The sequence below is a fragment of the Carcharodon carcharias genome, chromosome 14, assembly GCF_017639515.1.
Source record: "Carcharodon carcharias isolate sCarCar2 chromosome 14, sCarCar2.pri, whole genome shotgun sequence".
NCBI lineage: Eukaryota > Metazoa > Chordata > Chondrichthyes > Lamniformes > Lamnidae > Carcharodon > Carcharodon carcharias.
Window position 1 is genome coordinate 114,432,090 of NC_054480.1, and position 16,050 is coordinate 114,448,139.

A 16,050-nucleotide genomic window follows, 5' to 3' on the forward strand; every position below is an offset into this window, starting at 1 on the left:
CTGCAGATCACTCCCATTAATGACTTCTTTCCCCTACTATTCCTCATCACCACCCAAATAGATTTTACATCCTGATCTCCTGAACCAAGATCATCTTCCAAAACTTATGCGGATTATAACTTCGACACTTCATTTGGTAAATCTTACAAGAGTCACCTGAATATAACTGTATAGTCTGGTACTGAAACTTATAGTAGCAACAAGCACATTTCTAGTCATTGCATATGCAATAGGAGACACGTAACAGGAACTTTTCATTTTTGCTGATGTTCACAGGTTAAGAGGCCTAAAGAGGAAAAGGAATACGATTTACTTTTCTTTAAATGGAGGGTTATATATAAAGTGTGCTTCCCAATGCACAGTTTATAAAGGCAGCATCTAACAGTCAGATTAAGAATCCAGATTTCCCTCCAGTCTGGTAACAGGAAGAATGACAGCAGAATAGAGAGGAGATAACAAACTACCAAGGTCCCTGTTGACAGAAATGAAGAAAGGAACAGACACTGAACTGTCATGCAATAATTAACAGCGGTGGTCAAAAATTTGATCAAGATTTTTTGAAGAGTAAGGGAGGCTGACAGACAGGTTGGTTAATGAAGATAAGTTTATGCAAAGGATATAAAAACCACTCTACATACCTGTAGCGGTGATGATGCTCTGAGCTTTCTGACGGTGACTGTTCTGTTATTGACAAGGATGTTGTTGATGACAGGGTTGTTGCTATTGAAGCTGTAGTTGCTTCTTCAAATGAAGGGGGAGTGCAAGGAAGGAGGTCTGGCCGGCCTAACAGTCCTACAAAAGTTGACAAATTTAAAAACTACCACAGCATGAAACAGAACTATCTAAATTAAAAATGAGTGATGAGGAACTCTGTTCAGCTTAATGTTTTGCTCACCTAACTGCTTTTAACAATGTATTAGTTATTCTTTACATATTACTCAGAATACAAAACTTTAAAATAGATTAGGCTGCTGGGTCCAGATGACATGAACCCAATGATGGTTAAAGATATAGGACACTTGCATTACCAACACCTTACCAAAATCTGGGATTGTTTCCTTGAATCGGAAGGGTGCTCATATAGTTCTAATTTTCAAGAAGTGAGAGAAATCAGAACCAGAGAATTATAGGCCCATCAGTCTGTCAGTTGTAAGTAAAATGTTTGAATAGATCACAAGAGATGCGTTTTAAGATCTCTTGGATTAGGGAGTCATCAGAAACACTTAACAGAGATTCTAGAAAAGAAGTTTGCATCCCACAAACTTGCTAGAATTGTTTTTACTAAGTTACTGGATGACATTGTCTTCTTGGATTTTCAGGCCCCTCACAATAAGCAACTCTGCAAGCCAGAAATTTGTACAGTTGTACAGCTTTGGAAAGTTGCTACAATGCATTAAAATTTTACTACATTCCGCTAGGCAAAACGAAGGCTGTGAATCTGCTTAGATGCCATTTACCAGAACTGTCCCTCAGGGATCAGTGTTAGAGCCATTGCTGTTTACTATCTTCATCAATTACCTGGATACAGGCATTTTGGTAATGGTTTGCAAGATTGTGGATAAAATAATTTGTGCAAGTGTTGGGAGCAGAGGAGAACAAATTTCTGCAAAAAGATTTAGATGCGTGGCAGAATGGGTCAAATCAGTAAATGGCATTTAACTTTAAGTACAGTAGTATTCATTTGGACAGGGCCAACACCAAATATACTTATACTTTATATGGAATAAACCTGAAATTGGTCAAAAGAGAAAACTTTGGTACTTTAGTTTATAATTCTTTAAAGGTTCTTGACTGGAAGAGGTTCAGGGAAGGGGCACAAGAATGATTCCCACACAAAGAAACTTAGATAATAAGATAGACTTAGAACGCTGGGTCCATTCAATTCAGAAATCTTTGGAGTGATTTGATAGGGGTACATAAAATAGCTAATGGGCAAGACTGCACTGATAGATTGGAGAAGGCCAGTGGGATAAGTTACACAAGGGCAAGTCTAAGTTAATTGTTAAGCAGTTCTTTTTCCAGGGAACTGTAAATGATGAAACAAGCTTCTATCTCACGCTGGCGAATATTAGCATTCTGCACACCTTCAAGCAATAGCTGGTTCAGTTCCTGAATGAGGAAGAGATCATACCTTAGAAAAATGGGAGATGCAGTAAAAGCTTCGCGATGTGATCTCTTGAACCATTTTGATTGCCAAAAGAGATCAGAAAGGAATTTTCCACATATTATGCCCCCCCCACTCCCAAAATTAACTCTCCCAGTGCTTTATATAGTTACTATTGGATAGGGGGTGTCTGATATTCATGTTTCAGCATCTCAGCTTTGGGGATGGCTTGGTGGATCAGATGGGTATTTTTCCTGCCTGTCGCTTTGTAAGTTCATATCAAACTTATGTTACTTTCATAAGATGCTTCTACTTGAATTAAATGTCTTACCCTCTTCCTCAGCCATCTGGCCAGACATAAAAACTCTATATACAGAGGCTTTTGTATAAAAGAAAAGCTGTACCATATGGTTCTTAACTCCATATGTATCACAATAGAAAAAGGGAAACCAATAACATGATACATTACAGACAAAAAGGTTTCATTTTTGTCACAAACAGTACGTCAAAAGATATAGTTTAGTCAAATTCTGAGGGAAGTTGACAGGTTATTTCCCCTGACTGGAGTGTCTAGAGCAGGGGGGGCATAGTCTCAGGATAAAGTGATCAATCATTTAAGTCTGAGATGAGGAAAAATTTCTTGACTGAATAGGGTTGTGAATCTTTGGAAGTCCCCAGAGGGCTTTGGATACTCAGCAATTGAGTAGATGCTCAGGGCTCAACTGAAGAGATAAGTTGATAGATTTTTTAATTTTAAAGAGTCAAGGGATATTGGGATCAGGCATGAAAATGGAGTTGAGGTCAAAGATCAGCATGATCTTAATGAATGGCAAAGAAGACTCAATGGGCAGAATTTTGCCTTTGGTGGGCGTGCGGGCCTCACCGGCTCAGCGGTGGGCAGACAGCCAACCCCCGCCACCGAAATGAGGCCTGCCGCAATTTTGAGTGGGCGGGCCAATTAAGGCCCGCCCAGCAGCCTACCTGACAGGAAATGCTATGTGCTTCCTGTGCTGGTGGGGGGGGGCGGGGGGGAGAGAGATCCCCAGCTGTGAAAGTGCTCTCTTTCGCGCATGCACGCGAAAGAGCGCACTATACCCTGAGACTAAGTGCTGTCTCAGGAAGATTAGTGACAGTCTAAAAAAACTTAAAAAATAGAATAATAACATTATTAATATGTCAATCATGTGACAATGTCACACGAGATGGGACATGTTAATAAATATAACATTACATTTATTAAAGTTTTTAAAAAGGAACATGAAACCTCATCCCACCAGTGGATGAGGTTTCGTGTATTATCAGAAGCCCGCTGGGGCTCCTGGCCTGCCCGCCAGCCTTAAGGTTGGACGGGCAGGGCCTTTAATTACTTTAATAACCCTGTCAATGTCCTCTATTGGCCACCGACAGGTCAGTGGGCGGACAGCTGATTTCGCTGTCCGCCCGCCTTCCTGAAAATTTAAAGGGACCGGGATGACATCAGGGGTTCCTCCTGACATCATCCTGCGTCATTTTCCCGTCGGCGAGCGGGCCCCGCCCCCAAATCGCTGACGGGAAAATTCTGGCCAATGGGTTGTATGGCCTGCTCCTATTTCCTATATTTTTAAAGTAAAAGATTATTGATGAAAAGGGGATCCCAAAAAAGGGAAGTAATTTCTTGCAGGGCAATTACCTTCATCTTCAAGAGTTGGGAAGCTCCTGGCTCCCCGCAGGTCATACCGCTTATCTTCATCTTCTGTAGGAATCTGACTGGCTGAAAAGGCTTGTCCAGGACCAATATATTTAGGAACTGGTAGAGAGGCACGTCCTTTCTTGGATGGGGATGACTTCAGGGCTGTCGTATTATGAAATTGAAATGCTAAATGAACATCAATGAATGAGACGTATCAGACATTAAGGTTAACATAAATCACGGTTAAAGATCCTATAGTACTATTTGCACAGGGGCATGTCATAGTCGGCAACATTATTCCTTCAAGAAAAAAGAGAGTAACAAGCTATTCCACTGTGTTACTTGCAGGATCTTGCTACACACAAAATAGCTGAGACATTTGCAATGCATAATAGTCACTGCATTCAGAAAAGGTAATTAATCCTGCATGTTCACACATTTCTGAGGGATGGGATATGATCTACATAAACAAAATTGTTTATTTTTCACTGGATAAATGCACCCAGCCTGGGGAACTAAACCATTCAAACAACAAGTTCAATCTTTAACCTGTGCTGAACTAGCTGATGTCAGTACTGCAGTCAAAGGGATATTAAATCAGCTCCAATGAATCCACCACCCATCCTGAGCAAGGATGGGTCACTGATACCCACCCTCTACTGGAAATTGATGCATTTGGATAGGATCAAACTCAGCTGGAATATCCATACAGTAGAACAACTTATTGTTTCTCTGTCCAAACTCACCGAGGATGAATGGTTACTTGGGCGAAGAACTGTAGGGTGCTGCTACATGTAGACTCCACAGGAATGTTCCAAAAAAACGTTTTTTTTTTGGATTTTCTAATTCAGCTCATGTGGTAATCAATGTGAAGTACTACAGTGTAAGATTTAATTTCTAACTAGAACACAATTCTTACGTACATGAAGTTTTTCTGAAGACAGTGTTGCTCATGAATTTATAAAATCTTTCAGCATAGAAGTTTGGCCTGTGCACTGAGACAGTGTCCTATAAATGCAAACAGGAAGGATAATATTACTCAATTGTTACATTTTGTAAAAGAGCAGCTAATTTAGCAAACCTAGAGCAGTCAGAACTAACTACTGTAGCTACATACAATCAATCATCAAAATAGTTCATTATCAGGCACCAAGGTACGCAGAAGGCATGAACACTTTGTACGCTCAGTAAAGTGGTTAGTGACAGTTGACTCATGGGGCAAAACAGTAAAGGCTATCTGACAATACATACTCCAGGTAAAGGGAAGCATGATAGAACTAAGAAGTTGGTTTCTAAAATTAGCTTGGTGTTGAGTTAGAAAGATGATCTCTGCCAGGGCAACAACTGGCCTCAATATTCCTGAGCTATGGAGGCGACTCCTGCTCCTGATCAAGTGATCTTTACTGTGTAAACATCAGGCAAGGAAAGGTCCAGATCAAGTGATGCCCTTTACAGTCAAATAGTCTACTCATATTTGCTGTCTAGGAACACAAATTAAGAATGGCCTCTTTGATGAGGTGTTACAGACCAACAGCTGCCACAGGAACTATGCAGAGAAAAGGGGGAAAAACACTAAGGGAGAATCAAGAACTCCAGTCTGGCTGCACTGTGTCAATGTAACATGAGTCAGAACTCTGAATTCTGCATACATAACAACCTTTTTAGCAGCATGCAGTTCTACCAATTTAAAATTTACTAGAAGGACTTAACTATTGGACAGCTGTAACAAGCTCTGGCATTTCTAACCTTCCAAAATATCAGTTAACATTGTATTCCATGATATCAAAATATTGTTAATTTTACTTTATTCATTTTACATTAGTTGAGGAATTACCATTTGAATGGACCACTACAAAATTCTTCCTTAGTGTTCCAATTAAGTAAAGCTCCAAAATGTTTTGCTAAGGAACATTATACAAGGAGATCTGTTCTACATCAAGTGTTCTAAAGAAAGATCAAAACTCCAAACCTGCTTTCTATGAGATGGTATCAGACCTTTTCCCTTATTTTCCATTACCCTTTTTTTTTTGAGTGCCCAGATACATTTGCTCCACATAATCTCTCATTAGCAGAATTCAATATTTCATTTGAAAGTCATTATTTAAAACACAAAATTTACTCCACTCAATTAAGATGCCTCACCAATTCATGGAATAATTTTTTCAATTCCTACTCCAGAATTCCTGTCATTCAACCTGGCTGCAACATACTGTGGCTATAAGAGCAGGTCAGAAGCTAGGAACTGTGTGATGAGGAACTCACCTCCTGGCTCCCCAAAGCCTGTCCACCATCTACAAGGCATAGGTCAGGAGTGTGATGGAATTCTCCCCACTTGCCTGGATAAGTGCAGCTCCTACAACACTAAAGGAGCTGGACACCATCCAGGACAAAGCAGTCCGCTTGATTGGCACCACCTCCACAAACATTCACTCCCTCCACCACCGACACACAGTAGCAGCAGTGTGTACCATCTACAAGATGCACTGCAGGGATTAACCAAGGCTCCTTAGACAGCACCTTCCATACCCACGACCACTACCACCTAGAAGGACAAGGGCAGCAGATAGCTGGGAGCACCCACGCTTCGAAGTCCTCCTCAAAGTCACTCACCATCCTGACATGGAAATATATCGCCATTCCTTCACTGTCACTGGGTCAAAATCCTGGAACTCCCTTCCTAATAGCACTGTGGGTGTACCCACTTGGATTGCAGTGTTTCAAGAAAGCAGCTCATCACCACCTTCTCAAGGGCAACTAGGGACAGGCAATAGCCACTGGCCCAGCCAGTGAAGCCCACATCCCGTGAATGAATTAAAAAAGATATGCATAGATAGTGCTGCACCATCATCAAAACAGGTGGGCTTTGTATCACTGAGGACACTAGTACAACCTTGACATTACAGCAATGTCACCAGAGTCAAGGCTGGCTGCAATATGTGATATAGTAGACACATTATACACTTCATAACAGCTGGACCCCACAAACCATACAGGCCATGCTGCACACCAATTCAGGATAAACAAACTCATCTGTCCCAGTGCCTTTTCATTTTGCTACATCTTGTGTTAAAAGGCTTTCAGTAATTTACTTGCTTCATTCTCCTTAAAAAATGGAAGATAAGCTAAAAGCGAAATCCTAGATGAAAAACCAGAGCCTCAATTGAAAGCTACAATAGTGGGAAACAGGAAGCGTGCAATATTAAATCAGCTTATAAGTAATATTAGGTTTGTTTGTTTAAATGTTAACATATATGATAAAATTGATAGAAAATATTTATCTGTTGTATCATTTTAAAATGAAAACTTACACCATCATGAACAAGTGCTTTCCAAGTGTGTTCCAGTTTCTTGATTAACCTGAAAGCAAATATCTATGTAATGAGATTACTGTCAGTTCCAATTAAACCTGATATCATCTAGTTAAGTCAAGACTGAAAGCATCCTTTCAATACAATAAACTTTAACGCTCTCACAGGAATAAAAAGGTTGCAGTTTTAAGCACTCTAGAGACTTGAGCACATAATCTAGGCTAAAACTTCACTGCAGCACTGAGGAAATGTCACCTTTTGAGTGACACAACTTCTGCTGCCCTCCAAGGTGAATGTAGTAGATCCCATATCTCTGTTTGAAGAGTAGTGGACTGCTCTCTTGACCCTCAAGCAGTATTACTAAAGCAGAATTTCTGGTCATTAATCTAATTTCTATTTGTGAAACCATGCTGTGTACAAATTTACTGCTATGATTGCTTATTTTCCAATACCTTCTCAGTGCATCGTGTGTGCTAGAAACCTTTGGGCTTTCTTCAGTGTTAAGTCTGACTTCCAGACATCAAGTGTACTAATGGAACAGGTTCAGGACTAAAAAGAATATTAACAGCAAAAATATTAAAAATTGTAATGAGCCCTCAGTGACTCACAATACAAAATCAGTGAGGATCCAATTTACATAGGTCAGAAAGGTCTCAGATTCCATCATTGGAGCTAGCGAAACTCAGTCAAGTTAGCAGCTGGGCTCCTACAATTGGTCTTAGCACATCTGGGTTAAGCAAACAAAAATCTTGCAAGTTTCCAGCTCCTGATTGCTGCCCAACAGCTCCTGCTTGAAGTGTACCAGTATCATCATAAGGACAGAATTAAGCTTAGCTGCCATGTCATCTATTCGCCAAACCTTCTGCATGACATTCAATCACTGCGCTCACATGAATGGCCAGTTGGTGAGGTACCAGGGGCCACCCATAGAACTGTACACAAAAATCAGTCAAGATCTAAGGGAGAAAATCAAATTTGAAAAATAGCGTTTTGCATTATAATTCTTTCCCATACATCGATGTTAAAATGAAATACCGCCCAAGCACTTGGTTTTATTCAGTGAATATAAGTAGAAATGAAAGCCTACCTGTAAGACTGTAAAATGTCAATGATACCAATATACAAGAGAAGTCTCTCTCCTTTACCGTTAACGGCTGGTATACCCCCCATCCTAACAAAGAGAGGAGAAAATGTAAATGCTATTTCATAACCTAATAACATGACATTCTACAGTAATGAAAAACAAATTTCTCACAGGAACAAGGAGCATTTCTTCCAAGAATTTTTTTAATGATGTTTCAACACTTGAACCTAACTTTCAGTCACTTTCCACAATGAGAAATTTCTTGAACATGAAAGCAGTGATCACCTCATTCAGGACTTGGCTGAGACAGGCTACCAAACACTATTGTGTTCCTCCTGCTCTTCTCCCAACACAGTGTCACTAAATTAAACATATTAAGTTATAATTCCCAGCAGCATCATCATGGTTCAAGACTTGAATGTTCAGACATCATGATATCAATGCCTCACATTGGTACAAACTGCAATGGATTGTGAACAGCATCGATTTTTTTAAGCTGTTATGAAAATCTAGTTCATGGTTTACCTATTTTAGAATATGACTTCTAGTTTTAGGAATTAAGTTTTAATTGTAAGAAATTGAGGCATCTGATTGTGAAACTGATCAGCAACCTTGAAGCAAATGCAATTCAAACAAGCTTGGAGCTATTACACTTAAAAGTTTGGGGCCATTTGACTTAAGAGGTTAACAGCTAGAATCATAAAAAGCAGGGAGTTTACTCTTAGCCTCGTAATGGTGCCAATAAGTTTCAAAAGCAATTGTCCTGTCTTTGTATATAAGTTATTTATTTATATGATTTCCCAGAATGAAGAATAACTACCTTTTAATTCCAAAGTTTATTGGCATTTCTACCTGGGAACAGGCCTTGTGTGTCACATTTCCGCAGAGACAGTGATTCAAGGTGCAGCCTTGGTTACAAGGTTCTTTCGTTTAATTTGTGTATATTTGCTGGCAAAAGAAAGCAGCTCAGTTTGGGAACAGATAAGAGGCAGTTCAGTTTGGGTTTCATGAAGAAAATGTAGCCAGAACATTAGCTCTAGTTTTCAGCTACTGGAAGAAATCTACAGTGATCTTCATGGAGCCTTGTGACAGAAAACAGTCAGTAGAGTTAGTTTGGAAAGCTGTGGGAAAGCAGTTATATATCAGTCGGCAACTTGAACAAGGAGCTGCAGCAGCCTAAGTCATGAGGTTAGTAAAGAAAAAGGTGGAGAGTTGTGTAGCAAAAAATCTAATGGAATGTCCCTCCCATAGAATTACTTCAGAGAAGTAGTTGGAATACGATGTGAATTAAAGTAAATTCCAAAAGGGCTGAGACATACCTTTTGGGATGGTCCCAGGAAAAGTGAATGAACCTTCAAGGTTTCTTAAGAAAAGGGAACTCTTTGAGGGTTGTGGGGGTGGGGGGGGGGGAGGTGGGCGGGCGGGCGCGGGGGGTAGAACTCAGTTTACAGCATAAGTCTTTAGAAGCAATAGTGTTAAGTTAATGGTGTTCGCGTGGTTTAATTTCTCTTCATATATACACAAAGATTGTTTTTGTTTAAAAACATGAAATTTTGCAGCGTAGTTCTGTCAGTTAATTGCTGGGTGTCCGGATTTCTTCTTTAAGCGTTTACTGTCTCCAACATGATCAAGATCATAACAGTATGCTGGGGCGTTTGTTTGACTGCAAGAGGTAATTTTGGATGAAGGTCATGCCAGAGTTATAAGGGATCTTTTTCAAAATGAGTTTAGGCAGGATACGGAATCAAACTATCTAACAACTTAATTGGCAGGCTCAGGGACCACAAGAATAGCTGGGAAGACAAAGAGAAATTCTCACTGGTGCAGCTGGTGCAGGGTGAGGGTCTTCTTGAAAGGTTCAGAATGAAGTACCTAAATTAAACAGCATAGCTTTAAGTTTGATTCATGCTGTATTTACTCAGGGCAGTTGATAAAAACACTACATGATCAATGTCAAGCACACCATGCACCGCCATTTAAAAACAAAAATTAAAATGAAGATTTTTAAATAAAAACATGCCACGTACGTATCATCTGTGTCAATGGACTCGCCCCGTGAAGTTCCACCTTGAATAGATTCCATGGCTGTGGAATAGAGTGCTTTCTGTGCAATGGGTCGCTTCTCATCAGAGGTGCTTAGTGACCCCTCAGACTGTCTCTCACGTTCTGCTTGGTCCAAATTATGAACTCCTAACAACAAGCTGTAATCCATGATTTTAAAGCTCTCCAGAACCTGTTGAAATTGCAGGAGAGAAGTCACAGAAAAATTAGTCTTCAATAAAGCAGGAATGAGAGGAAATCAAATAATTCAAGATGAGAACTTGTCTGATAGCACAAAATTCAACAACTAGAATTAAAATATTCCAATAGATTAAACTGAACAAAATTTTAAAAATATTATAAAAACATATTGAACCTAAAATAAGAGACATGCTGTAAAATTGCAATATTCCATCCAATCTCAGGTTAATTACATTAAATTGGAAGCATGCACAATATTACCCATTGGTTGATGTCTGGGCCAGCAGTGGCTGTATCGCACCCACACCATATCGCCTGGAGAAACACATTGGCCAGACAAACTGTTCACAGGACAATCACAAAAAGCTTGAAAATGTGTTGGAAAAATACTTCTTCCAATTTCCTTTCTTAACATCCCCCACCCTGAAAGAATCACTGAAACGCATTCCAGATAGTAACACACAATCAGATCATAATTTCAGTAGTGGTGCCAGCTCTTCTCAGGAATTATCTTCTCTAATCTCACTTTCTTGCTTTTTTTGCCTCCTGTACCTTTTAATATTCTTGTTCTTCATCCTTGCTGAGTATTACTTGCAAGTACAAAATCAATAATTGTCCAAATCAATTCCTTGAGCCTTCGCCAGAACATTATTGTTGAGTCATATTACTACTGGTATTATCATTGGTAATCATTTTTCCCCGTCTAGCTGTATAACCCTGACTCTAGTCTTACCAGACAATCTCTCTGTAGGGTTTTAACCAGAGCACTGTTAGTATCTGTGTCCAGTAACAACCCTTCTGAGAAGTCCTGCATGAAGTCCAGGTCTTTGAATGTTGGCCTGCATTTCTCACGTTCTTTCCTTGAAGCTCTTCGTTTGTAGGTTGAACCTTTTAAATCATACTTCAAGTGCATCTTCACCACTCGTGGCAACACATTATTCATCACTGCCACTCGGATGTTTTTACCACCAGACTGGACGCAATACAGTCCATAAAACTTTGGCAAGAGAGTCCTTGGGTTTTGATTCAGGTTCTGGAGCAAAATAGAGAAACTATTTTCAATGCATCAGTGTAATGAATGAACCAATATTATCCTTCAAATGACAACAGTATAATGCTCTACACATGCCAAGACACTGGGCTAAATTTTCATTATGGGGTCCCAATTCCACATCACATTGGTGTCTGATGTCCAACGTTTTTAATGAGCGGGCTAATTAGTGGCCAGGGTGCACACTCGCTTTCTAATTAAGGATGGTGGATGGGCTCCCGAGGCTGGAAGGCCAACAGGAGATCCTCCAGCACTGAAAAATTGGCAGCCCATCGGAAATGGGTATAGCAGATGTATACAGGTGAGAGAGGGTGCCTCAAGATGGAGGTGAAATGGTAGATGGAGCACTACACCCCTGGTCTGCAGCATCCATTTGTCAGGCAGGATTTGGCCTCAGCTGGGGGCCTGACTGCAAAATTCCAGTGGCCATCTGCATAATAGCCTTAAGAGGCCCATTAAAGGCATAAGTGGCTACCTGCCGCTTACAGGTAGGTAGCGACAACCACCGCCAGCCCCCACCAATACCACACTCCCACCCCCCCAAAGCTAGTCTCACCAAAAATCGTCCTAAGGCAGGAACAAGCCAGCCAGCAGCACCAAATTACAGGCCGCCAACCTCTGCTCCAGCTTCTGGAGCATTTCCAAAATCATTCCCACCAAGTCAATTGGATGTCATTTCATTTTTATATTTAACATTAGTTATGTTTACATCTACAGGTGACCCTAAATGGAAAAGTCTGTGGACATCAGAGATTGCATTTCCTCCCCACAGTTAGGCAGCCAGTGGCACTCAATGTATCAGCTCTCACGTACAAATAGGATAAAACTTTCTCATCACTCAGCCCTCATGTGAACATGGATGAGCTACTTGGCTGACGTGCCAGACAGCAGATAGAACCTGTGGAGTTATATTCGGGCAACAGTCAATGCCTTCAAGAGAGGGGAAAGGGGGAGGTGATAGGGAGAAAATTCACTCACCATATAATAACCTGGAAGCAACTTCTGCAGAAATTCTGCTTCTTTGTTTACAACGGTCTTTATAATAAACTCATCATCGCTAGTCACATAAAAGAGAGAACCACTGGCACCAGGATTGGAGAGTTCAATCAAAGGTTCATTGCACAATGAATACTGTGAGGGAACACATCAAAAAGCAAACTCTTATCTAGGGCCCAGCTTTACATGTCAATTTTTGTCAATACATTTACCACAAAGTCTCCCACCCAAATTATTTTTATTAATGGCCTGAAAAACACTTTTTCAAGGCATTCCCTCATTTAGTGTTGACCAAAGAAAACACATGTTCAGAAAAGTTTGTTTTGTAAAAAGCTCAAATGTCCATCTCCAGAGAATCCCACGAAGTATGGTTTCCTACTGCCTGATGTCCATCTATTGTGTGTGTTATCAGTGGTCTCCATGTTGCCTCGATGGAAACTATAGATAGTCAATTACACAAGCAGTTCCAGACAAGATATCAGGTCTTCAGCTTTGTTTGCCTTCAAAATAAAGCTCTAAATTTGCTTGTTGATTAGATACTTAATATACTTAATGCAAAATGAGATTGTACCAAGGGCCTAACCAATTTTAATGACAAGTACCTTCCCTCCCTTTATGCAAATATGTCAGGTTGATTCAGGTCACTATCTTGGACTTTCAGCATATGGACAAACTCTAAAATAGCTGGCATGATAAAAATCAATTTATTCTGTGTCAGGAAAAGCTGATTACAACCAAAAATTACTTACAGGCATTTTAAAATTTTTAAGGGAGACATGTGTGTCTTTAAAGAAATACAAGCAAAGGCACTGAGCAAATGTAAAAATAATGTAAAGTGACCATTTTCTGGAAAAATCCTACATGGATTATACTGACAGACCTGTCTTGATAGAACACGAAATGTCGCACTTGAAAAGGTGTCATGGCTTTCTTCAAGCAGAGACACTTAAAAGAAGATAGGAAAGATGCAAAAGACTGAACTTTAATCTCCTGTTTTTGCAGAGACAAAAGACTGAATACCATGTCTCAGCAGGCATCTAAAATCCATCTCTCATTGATCCATATCTTAGAATGTGTAAAATGGTCAGAGGTCAAAGAAAACAGACTCTGGGTGCAAGACTTTTTTTTTCCCTTACAAGAATACACAGGGGAAAATGGGTTAAAAAGCTAGCTGTAGAGTAGTGCAATGTGTGCTAGTATGCTATGAGAGTGACAGCACAAGAACACCAACTAGTCACCACTGCAGTTGCATGCAAAGTCTCTCTCTCTGTTGCTGGAGGCAAGGCTCAGCAAAGTCACAATCAAAAAGGAAATAGGGCAGCTTCTTCAGCCAACTTACAGAACCAAGTATCTCCAAACTAACTGTTAAACTGCCAAGTCAGCTCTATTGGAATCACCCAACTTAATGGTCACAACATTTCGGCATCTACGCCTCATGGACAAGCCAAAGGCTGATTCGTATATCTATTAAAATTTTTATTTGGATTCTTAACTTCGCACTTCTGATCAGTGTGTATGTGTTTTGTGTTTTTATTATTTTTCTCTGGTTTTTAGTACCTAATAAACTTACTCTTTCTTTGACTCAAGAAAGCCTGGTTAAATTGGCTCCTTCTAAAGAAAATACATTTAGACTGGGAAAAGGTATCCACAGGGAAAGGGGTTGTGACCAACCGGGGCGATGGGGGGGGGGGGGGAGGCAGCTGAATAAAGAAGGCTAGCCAGCTCATTCCTCCTCATCCGGGAGCATAACAACATTGGGGTGCCACTCGGGAAATTAACCAATTGGGGAGGGGCCTCGCCCGGAGACTGGTCATAACAAATGTCAATCTTGAATCTATCAACTGTGTTGCTGAAGGATTAATCACAAATGGCGGGTTTGATCTTCTATTAGCACCTATCCAAATTTGAGACATACCATTTGAGTGAGCGATCTGAAAATTTCTAAACTGCCATTCAGACATCCAATGTCTGTTTCATTTTTTAAAAATGTCTTTTACCATTTTGCTTGTGTCTCATGAATACATTATTAATATTTCAATGGACTTTCATTCGCAGCAAACATCAGTAGAATCCATGACTCAATCCACATTCTTCCCAATCATATTTCAAGGTTGAACAAGATTCTGGAAAATATGGTAACTCTAGTTTGATCAGTTTCATGGCACAATGGAGCTTTTCTCTGCATTTAAATTGCTTGCTTTGATGTTAGCCTCAATTCATGAAGGTCCTTGCGTCACAAGTACTAAAATAGCTTTACGCATTAATTTTACTTTTTCCCCAATTCCGTCTCACTTTCAGGTGTGCAGCCGCATTTGTGACACACCATCATGAATAAGTACCAAAGGTTAATTATCACCTGAGACTCAGACTGGTCAACACATTCCTTATCAGGTTAGTTCTCTTTCCCCTTGCTTGGAGTTAATGAAACTGAAGCAGCTTCCAAAGGAATAAGTTTGACTGTCCAGCCTTTTTGCTTTTGTTCAAAAAGCAGATCAGAGCGCATAACGAGCCACGAAAGCTATTAAGAAATAATTTTAACAGCTCGGGTAGTAGAAAATATAATAGTGTCAGAGATGGTATGTCTGCATTATCTCCCAAAGTAAAAAGCAAAGCTTGGTTCCATCAATGCTGCTAGCAGCTTTCATTAGTGGATGGTGCTTTCAAACCTTAGGTGGCATCTGGAACAGTTGACTGGGTGTTTGCAAGCACTTTTCTTTTTGGGAAATTATCAAGGTAGGTGGTTACATGGTCTACAATTGCATGTAAACCACACCTTTTTGATAAGCAAAAGACAAAGCAGATTAAGCTAACAATGCTTCATGGGAGTGAAAATTCTCTCATGGAGGGCAGGTCCACATTTTGAGTATGATTTATATGCAGGGCAGCCCATAGGGTTATCATACGGTAAGCATCAGAATTGTGGCTAAAAAAAATTCTTATGCATTATAAATTACAAATTTATTGGTAACATATATTATCACTGAGATCTTCTTAGATTGACATTTCAGGGATGGGAGGATTCATAATACACTAGTTGTATATGACATAAAGGGTAGATTAACCAAGGGCATTTCCTAGCGTTTTAAGTGGAACTCATTTCCAAGGAAATCAGAAAATATTAACAAAAAAAAGTTACTCTGAACAGAAAACACACCAATGCACACTTCATAATTATTTTAGAGTGAAAAACTAGCTCAGCACTATAAAAGTACCGAGTCATACAGGAAAGGACAGGACAATCCCACTCTTAAAACTTGTCTGTACTGAGTTATCTGTTCTAAACTAATAGCTGCTTTCAAGTGCTCCTCTACTGGGTGGGAGTGGGAGAGGAAATCTACCAGGGCTCCTGTTCCCAGTGCTTATATCTGTGGTGACTCTTAGTGAAAGGTATGTCTGTGAACATGCCAGTTCAGATTAGGATCTGAGTCAACTGCAATGACCTCCCAAATGGAACACTATCCAACACGCAGTCTTGGCTAACCGGTAAGAATGGCCACAAGCAAGGTGCCAGAGGGACACTATAGTGGCATAACATGGCACAGCGCAATTCCCACATAACTTAATTATTTACTTCTCTCATCTCAATATACTGGTGCG

The 16,050-nt window shown here is 40.1% G+C and overlaps 1 protein-coding gene across 7 annotated transcripts in view; it reads right to left on the reverse strand.

The window, feature by feature from the left end:
• Positions 1 to 16,050, reverse strand: part of LOC121287624 (phosphatidylinositol 4-phosphate 5-kinase type-1 gamma-like) — a 93,859-nt gene that overhangs the window by 37,597 nt on the left and 40,212 nt on the right. For 6 of the 7 annotated variants that reach the window (XM_041205553.1, XM_041205556.1, XM_041205554.1 and 3 more), the window contains exons 6-13: positions 12,436 to 12,588; positions 11,140 to 11,439; positions 10,193 to 10,398; positions 8,169 to 8,252; positions 7,082 to 7,130; positions 4,697 to 4,781; positions 3,774 to 3,959; positions 639 to 792 (exon numbers count right to left, since the gene is read on the reverse strand). In XM_041205553.1, coding sequence (XP_041061487.1) covers positions 639 to 792; positions 3,774 to 3,959; positions 4,697 to 4,781; positions 7,082 to 7,130; positions 8,169 to 8,252; positions 10,193 to 10,398; positions 11,140 to 11,439; positions 12,436 to 12,588 — 1,217 coding nt within the window. The remainder of the gene's footprint in view (positions 1 to 638; positions 793 to 3,773; positions 3,960 to 4,696; positions 4,782 to 7,081; positions 7,131 to 8,168; positions 8,253 to 10,192; positions 10,399 to 11,139; positions 11,440 to 12,435; positions 12,589 to 16,050) is intronic. The other variant, XM_041205552.1, reaches the window with a different exon arrangement.